We start from the raw sequence: 9,099 nt of genomic DNA, 5'->3' as shown, positions 1-9,099 counted from the left end.
CTATTACACCCCAAAGACAGAGTGAATGAGAAATGTTTCAGAAGTTTCTTTGAATGCCATGGCAACTGGAAACAATGGAGGAAAAAAACTATTATCAGCCTCATTGTCAGGACCGTGGACAGATCCATCCCAATGGCACTACTATTCCCTACTTAGTGCACTACTTTTGCCTGAAGCCCTATGGGCCCTGGTCAAAAGGGGCACTGGACAAAAGTAGTGCACTATAAAGGGAATAGGGTGCAATTTGGGATGCAGCTGACAACATGCATGTGAAATCAATTTTCTCATCTGGCAAGGAAATACAAACCAATCACATAAGTGTATCTCATTTACCATCAGATTTATTGATTGTATAGAAAAAGTAGGTTTGATATGACATTATGCATTCTATATAAGATATAACATTTTCAACATTCAATGTACAAAACCTAGATAGATACAGTAAATCTTTAAAAATGCACTCAGGCTTGAAGACCTGAGGCAGTCAGTAGTTGATGTTGTTCTCCAATGCCCTCATCCTATCTTGTTCCTGTTTCAGTTACCCACCACTTCCTTTAAACGACGGCTCTGACAATTAGGGAAAAGATTGCTCAATGAGCATTAGGTTGAAACGTATAAGAAGGAGGAAGCTGTGCAATGTCTGCCAACAGGAGATGGATGAAGAGAGAACTTCAGACATACTCCAAAGGGTGGATAGTACATTAGCATTCCACCTGTCAGCTTTTCCTACTCAAGGCTGCATCAAAAACATGGTCAACGAAAAAAGCTGATGCCCGCAATTATACATTAGCAGGACAAACTGAAGATAATAATAGTTGACTGTGGGGAGGGTGGGAGCAGAGGGATGCAGCCAAAATGATACCCTATTGCCTACATAGTGACTACTTTTGACCAGGGCCCATAGGGGCCCCGTAGTGCACTATGTGGGGAATGGGGTGCCATTTGGGACGCAACCGAGGAGTGGTGCTTTATCACTGATTCATAGCTGGCGAGTTGTGAAAGAGAGAGACAGTCCTGGGAAGGATGTCTCTAAGCTTATGCTGAAAGGTCCCCCTGTCAATACGCATCATATCAAATCTATATTATACAGTACCTACAATGTTATACCACAGTCACTATGTGTGGGGTAGTGGGGCAGAATACAGCCTATAGGCCAAACAAGATAATATCATGGATATACCAATATGATTCATGATTAGATTGATATAATAGAACCAATAGGATTTATTATTCCTGTTGTAGTCTACTTGGTTCATGATCTCCATATAGATATCAAGTCAACAGAACAGACTGAGTTCTATTATATGATTTCCTCTGTTCACAACACAAATTACATGATAAACTTGTCCATGCACCTGTAATGATCGCTACTAGCTGTTGAGTGAGTCTACAAGTCTGATATGTACAGAAATCACATCCTGTAGTCTACCGTATAGTAAACTAAATATCCAACAATTTCTTGGACTGGAGTTATGATAAAAAGCCATCATTGGCAGAAAAAAAACCAAATGATTTAATTTAATGAAACCAGTGACTTCAGTACCAAGTTTTTTCGGGGTTGTGTGCTGCATCAGTAGTGAGCTCGTTCTGTTAAACCAATTTTAGGCAATGAGGATGCTAGCTATATGTAAAAGCTCCTTCCCAAAGTTCCAAGTAGTATATTTAGCCTTTTGGAGAATTATTCCCTCAGCATTGAACATAAAAGCAGAAGCTTGGCAGCCTGATGAATCATACTATACTGGGACCATAGGCAGGAATATGTCAAATTCTAAATCCTGTGGTCCACAGTCATCAGAGAGCAGTGCATACACAGTACATCCATTTGACAGTTACATTTAAATAGAGTAGTGTAAAAGGACATCAGTCTCCAGTGTTGAATGGGGAGTAGAGTATTCACTTTGCGAGGTGCTCTCTTTTCCAAGGGCACAGCAACTCACACCAGTAGTAACAAACTGAAAAATGAAAAAGCAGAATGAGAGAGAGAGGAGAGAAAAGAGAGAGAGAGAGGATTGTTGAAATCCTGCTGATATTTCTATAGAGGAGCAGTGTGCTTCAGATACAGCTGTCTGTGTATTCATTAGATGGCCACGTACAGAAAAACATTGTGGTGTTCACAGACACACACGGCACAAAGAGAGAGATATGGCCTTGCTAGAGAGAGGAATAAAAGGCAGTGGAGGGTGTTGTCGAGAGAAAAAAGGGAAATGCACTCAAACTTTAAAAGACTCTTAAAAATAAACAGAGGGGAAACTGGTTGGTGGGGCATCTCTAAATACTCACTGACTCAAGCCTGGCCAAGAAAACCATTGATAGTACAAAAAGATTTCCACGTCACTTCACACAACAGGAATGTCATTAAAAAAAATCCCAAAATGCAGCATTCCTTATCATTGCCCCTCATAAAAATTCTGAAGGCATCAATTTGGTGTTTAGGCAGTACAAAAAAAGGAGAAGAGAGTGAGAGAAGAAAAAGCTTACTTACTTAAGACGTTAAAAGGCTTTCATACACTGGTAGTGTTAATAGTAATACGATATTAGATTTGTTCTTACTGTATGTGGGCTAGTTTTCCATTTATTCTAGGGGAATCCACCCTGAGGAAATAACTAGCTTCCGTTGTGTTCTTATCACCTCAGTGCAGTGTGCTTCTGCCTTTGAATGGATGGAATGAATGCTACAATGCAAATATTCACCATACTAGACTCTCCTTATCAACATCATTCACAATTCCCACCACTAGGTTATCAATGCCTTATCATTTTATAATTTTTTTTATTTTTATTAATTTTCTCAATTTTAAAAATTGAGTAAAGAGTCTTGTATTTTGAGCAAGATATGATCCTCTTCTAAAACTGCCGGTATCCATTGTTAAACAGCAAAGGTTTAAACTCCCATCACTATCTACTATAACCTTTGTGAGTGAGAACACGTCAGAACACGTCTGATGATCACCTGTTAGAACAATGCCAGAAGTTCATCTTCTGTTCTTTTTACTGGACCTCTCTTCTCCACAAACAGGTCAAAACCAGTTCCTTAGATAGTCATACCCATCCACTACTAGGGGGTCTTTATTCACTGTATGTCTCTCAAACTTGTTTCCGTCCACAGATAGTAACAATTCTTTGTCACAAACAAAAGAGACCAAAGAGAGACCGGAGTTGGTGCACAATGTTGCTCTGCTCCAGAACCATTTGTCAATGGCAGAGACATGGGAAATGGAGAAAGCCTGCGTTAGATGCACAGACAGTACACATTCATTTTGCGCCAATATAGTATGTTCTGATTGACAGATAGATTCTCACAGAGAGATCAGGGCTGCTCTTCTTGGTTCTGCTCCAGTACCTCTGAATCCCAAACCCAACCCCCAGCGTGTCAACGATCCAATGTCGATATGACTCCCCTTGAAGCCTGGACATCCTCATTCCTATTGCTGTGTGTTTCATGTACAGTATGCACATTTCCAGAACAGCACTGTGGCTCCAGCCAGGAGAATGAATATGATCTAATACATCCCCCCTCTTCATCTATTCCTGAGAGTTAGTCCCCCCAGAGTCAGCTAGTCAGCGTCCCAGGTTGGAGGCCTGCCGTAACCATTGAGCTGTGAGCAGTGTTGGACTGCAACAGGTATGTATCTCCACTCAGAGTGGGCTGTGAGGGGTCTGGGCGGGCACCTAGCCCAGGTCAGTGGGGGGTATCTGGGTCTGAGTCGGGCTGAGGGAGGTGGAGGCAGAGATGGAGGCTATCTACTGTGCATTATCGTTCTCTGCCCCATCTCCCTCCCTCTCCATGTCCAGGCCGGGTCTCTCTATCTGTCTATCCCCTGAAAGGCCGGGGCGGGGGCTTGCCGATCTCCACTGAGATGTTTGTGTAGAGAGGGTACTTCTTAAACTGGAGCACACGGTACGTTAACGTGCTGATCCCGTCTCTCTTCATAGTGTTCTTGGTGTTCTGGATCTTATTGAATCTGGAGAAGATGAAGGAAAAACTCATTATTATTATTACAGGGAAATGTTATCATTGTAGCAAGCAGTGAAATGTTACTGTATGTTTTACTTTTTCATCATTGTGGCTAACACACTGTACTGGTTGGTTTTGCATGTTTCTTGTTATTCCCATATTGGACAATAGGTGGTGATATGGGCATGTATTGGAACTCAGAGGACACATACAGGAATCATCCAGCTGTAACAGTCATCCATTGTCCAATGCCAAGGCTGCAATGCCCAATGGTTTTCTCAGATGTCCTTTTGCTGTTTGCGAAAGCCATGGATAAACTGCCTCAGTAGCTGTGTGCAGCGCATATCCAATCTTCAAAGAAAAGTGAATGGCTCAAACAAGATGTATTTTTATGTGCTTTGACATTAACCCACTACGACACAATCCTAGTCAACCCAAGAAGAACCTAGCAGCAGCAGCTAAACAGAGATTTCTATAGACACAGATCTAGTCAGGAATCTAAATGAAAGCTAAATTTCTTTTAGGCTATGAGCCCTTTAAATGACAGGGTAAAGAGTGACAGAGAGAGAGGGGGGAGAGATTTATCTATAAAGAGGAGAGAAGATTAAAAGCCTGAGTGTGCTCTACTACTGTACTTAATCAGTCTCTCAATGATCTCACAATGAGGCCTGTGTTGGAGAGATCTGAGATATTCTCACATATTACTTAAATATGGACTGTAATAGTGGAAAACGGCATCTCTCAGAGTAAGGAGTCACACTAAAAGCTTCCCTAATTCAAGTTTTGGTGCCTACTTATTTAGGCAAGGCAGCAGGCAAAAAAGCCATAAAACCACCACTTAACATGAGATGATTTATGATTGGATATTTGATGATGACGCTACTCTGTGGATGGAGGAAGCCTTGTATCCACTGATTTAATATGCCCCGGTGCAAGGCGGTGCTAACTAATCTTTTGGACTCGTGATGAACGGTAGGCTTTCTTCTTTTGGCAAGCCTAATGTCTCATTACCATGTCTAAACCACATCTCCTACTTCCTACTGACCAAACAGAGCAGGGTGGGGGCAGTAACAGAGCTGTAGAGGTAGTCAACATGAATCAACAAAAACATCCATGTTGGTAAACAGTAAACACTGGCCGTAGTAGGAGATTAGAACCACTCTCTCCTGGATACACTCACGGATGCCCTGGAATGTGTGGAGGGTAAGATTGGTTTTCTAGCAGAATCTGCATAATTATGGTAAACAAGGCTAATTTGTTGAGCTAAGAGTAATTTTGGAGGCATAATGCTTTATCATGCGAGGACAGGTAAACATAATAATCAGAGTGCAAGGATAGAATAATGAGTTTTTTTCACGAAATAAAACAGTTTTTAGAGACAGTGACTTAAAAAAGATATATATTTATATTTTTTATTAGGATCCCCATTAGCTAACTCCGTAACGCTAGCTAATCTTCCTGGGGTCCAACACCAATTAACAAGACATTACAAACAACCACAATCAAGACTTCACAAACATTCAACAAGTAGGACAATACAGATAATTAAGAATACCTGACAGGAAACAAACATTTAACATTCAGATTGATGCTTTCCTATTTCCTGTCCAGTCATATGGTCTATCACATTAGATTGTTTTTATTCTTTTCTTAAGGTGGATTTAATTTTGCCTGAGAAATATAGATTGGTAAGAGTTGCGTTCAGCTATAGCTCTATAAAAACTGTAGATTAAGGCGATTTGTCCTTGGCTTGGGTTGTCTTAGATGCCCTGAATTTGCCTGTCTGTTGTGTTATGTGTGTTGCTAGTATGTACTAACTGGACTGAAAAATACAGTGTTAAAAAAAAATAATATTAACATTCCAGAAGAAATCAGAAGACTGTGATAGTAATTTGTTTTAACGTGAAGCCATGAGAGATTCTGATCATGGATAATATTCATACAGAGAGAGCAAAGAGCTAATCTGCAGCCCTGTCTCTGAGCCATTTTGAAGCTGTTTTATATCTCTTTCTTTGCTTGCAGTGACCATTATAACTGGACAGTACTCTAAGTGTGACAGGACACAGGGATTGACCATATAACTGGCAGTTACTCCAAGTGTGATTAGGACCAGATTGACCATTAAAACTGGGACTAGTACTCTAAGTGTGATAGGACCAGGATTGACCACTATAACTGGACAGTACTCTAAGTGATATAGACCAGGAGAACCATATAACTGCACAGTACTCTAAGTGTGAAGGACCACGGGATTGAACATATAACTGACAGTACTCTAAGTGTGATAAGAACCAGGGATTGCCATATAACTCGGACAGTACTCTAAGTGTGATAGGACCAGGATTACCATATAAACATACTCTAATGTGACAGACCAGGGACTGACCATATAACTGGCAATACCCTCAGTTGATAGACCAGGATTGACCATATAACTGGCTGCCTACACCTCAGTGGAAGGACCAAGGGTATTGACCATATAACTGGACAGTCTCCTAAGTGATAGACAGGATTGACCATATAACTGGACATTACTCTAAGTGTGATAGGACCAGGGATTGACCATATAACTGGACAGTACTCTAAGTGTGATAGCCAGGATTGACCAATCACCGACATACCTCTAACGTGTCGATACGACCCAGGTAATTGACCATTCATAACCCACACAGCTCTCTAATTGTTAGGACCACGGATTTCGCTACCATAAATCTGCGGCAGTACCCTTGAATGTGTATGCCGACCAGATCTGACATATCAAGCGGACCAGTACGGCTAAGTTGATAATCCAGGGCAATTTACCATATAAACAGCGACCAGTACCTCTACAGTGCTATCACGCGACCAGGATTAGGCCATATTAACTGGACCCAGGACTCGCTAAGGTGATAGGATCAGCGACTTGACCCACTATAACCTGACATACTCTACATTGATAGGACCATGGATGACCACATAACCGGATCATTACTCTAAGTGTCAAAACCAGGACTCGATCACTTAATAACTACGCCAGCTACTCTTAAGTGTGAGAGACCAAGATTAACCCATATAAATGGACCCAGTACTCCTAAGTTGATAGACCAGGCATTGACCAACCTATAACTGCGACATACTTCTAAGTGTGACAGGGACACCGCGATAACCATTCTACTACACTGGCAGACCCAAGTGTATGAGGACCCAGGATTGGCACCATATAACGGCAGTACTCTAAGCTTGATAGGACCCAGGATTGACTCCCCATATATCACTTGACCAGTACTCTAAATAGTTGATAGAAACAGCGCATGACCACTATAACACTGCGCACCAGTACCTCCTAAGTGTGATAGGACCAGGGATTGACCATATAACTGGACAGTACTCTAAGTGTGATAGGACCAGGGATTGAATCCCCTGATTCAGTGTGCTAGATGTTACATACTCTGAAAATGTTCTTGTAACAGCAATTCCCTTACCCATCTCAATAACAATATTATCTATGTGTTCTGACCACGATAAAGTAGCGTCCTAGTAGTTTTGTTTTTCTCACTTGCTCTACTTGCATTCTATTCATCGACAAATTCAATTGGGGATCATCAGCAAGCATACATCTTGAACCAAATACAGTACATTTAGTTTTAGAAACAAGACACTGTTGTTCTTCTTGTGCATCCTTCCTCTATGTACTACACACCACAGGAGCTTGGTGGCACCTTAATTGGGGAGGACTGGCTCGTGTTAATGACTGGAGTGGAATCAGTGGAATGGTATCAAATACATCACAGACACATGGTTTCAGGTGTTTGATGCCATTCCATTTGTGCCGTTCCTGCCATTATGATGAGCCGTCCTCCCCTCAGCAGCCTCCTGTGCTACACACATCATAATTGACGAGTATATAGGCTTGTTATGACCTTATTATTAAAACATCATAGGCTTTAACATCTTAACTCCAGAGAACCGGGCTAAAGGCCCTTAACATACTGATCAAAGCACCTTAAAACTCTTCATTTAATACCCAGGAATAAAGACGCAAACTTCAACAGCACCAGTCCAGTAAATACGCTGGCAGAATTTTGAGCAGTGCTCTCTCTCTAAAAGGTTTGGCTATAGAAACCCAGATCCTTTCAAGGCCTTTCTACTTTCCTCCATTTTAAAACCCAAATCTCTTATTATACGAATCAAAACACTCTTCAAATAATCCCCATAGCATTTTAATGAGGGACAAACCTTTTTTTGGGGGTGGGGGTGGGGTTCCCTAATAGGGCTTTCTCTGTCTCTCTTTCCTCTTCAAGACATGAATGAATAATTTATTAGCCCCAAACAAATTGTATACATGGCACCTCAACTTTTGCTAAAGCCGAGGCTCATGGATCAGAACCAAGTCAGGCTGGAGAATAAATAAAGCTTTGTTAGAAATGCCAGTCAGCGGATGAAGGGCTATCTATCTATCTATCTATCTATCTATCTATCTATCTATCTATCTATCTATCTATCTATCTATCTATCTATCTATCTATCTACCGTTGTCTAAATTGCTCAAAGGTGCATCTCATGAAGAATCAATTGGCAAGCATATATAGAAAGACCACAACACAGAGTTGCATTTTCCAATAATGGATAGACCAGGAAACGAACAGGGTCAACAGCCAAGAGGAGGAAGAAGAGGAGCAAGGATGCGTGGTGGAAGGCAAAACAGAGAAAGAGGCAGAAGAGGACATAGGCGCATATCTGATGACATAAGGGCCACTATTGTAGACCATGTTGTCAATCATGGCCTTACAATGGCTGAGCGGGTCGAAGGGTCAGCCGAATATTGGAGATCAACCGTGTCCTCAATAGTTCAAATGTTTCGAAGAGAGAACAGGTATGTCCACCAATGTACAGTGCACTGTTACTGTATATAAGCAGTATATCTGTATACTTCCTACAATGCTTCATATTACAGTAGTCCACTTGTATTTCACAGCATACAGAAATATACTCTATACAGATACATACTGCACCTTACATGCACCCACCTGTATGTTTTACAGTAAAATGTGTGTTCGCATAGTTTTTGTCTATGTGAAAGTGTGCGATGCATCACTGCATTTTCCCCACATAGGACTGCAAGATTACCTCAAACCGGTGGCAGAGGACGCCTTTTCACAGCTCAC

The 9,099-nt window shown here is 41.4% G+C and overlaps 1 protein-coding gene across 1 annotated transcript in view; it reads right to left on the bottom strand.

Annotated features, from left to right (window-relative positions):
* Positions 1–323: 323 nt before the first annotated feature.
* LOC111956847 (beta-1,4-galactosyltransferase 2) overlaps positions 324–9,099 on the bottom strand; it is a 156,529-nt gene continuing 147,753 nt past the window's right edge. The window contains exon 7 of the mRNA XM_023977509.2: positions 324–3,962. Within this exon, the coding sequence (XP_023833277.1) occupies positions 3,812–3,962 (151 nt within the window). The 3' untranslated portion in view covers positions 324–3,811. The remainder of the gene's footprint in view (positions 3,963–9,099) is intronic.

This window comes from Salvelinus sp. IW2-2015, linkage group LG32 (genome assembly GCF_002910315.2).
Source record: "Salvelinus sp. IW2-2015 linkage group LG32, ASM291031v2, whole genome shotgun sequence".
Classification (NCBI taxonomy): domain Eukaryota; kingdom Metazoa; phylum Chordata; class Actinopteri; order Salmoniformes; family Salmonidae; genus Salvelinus; species Salvelinus sp. IW2-2015.
Note: the sequence above shows the minus strand (reverse complement) of the source record. Positions and strands in the feature narration are given on the sequence as shown.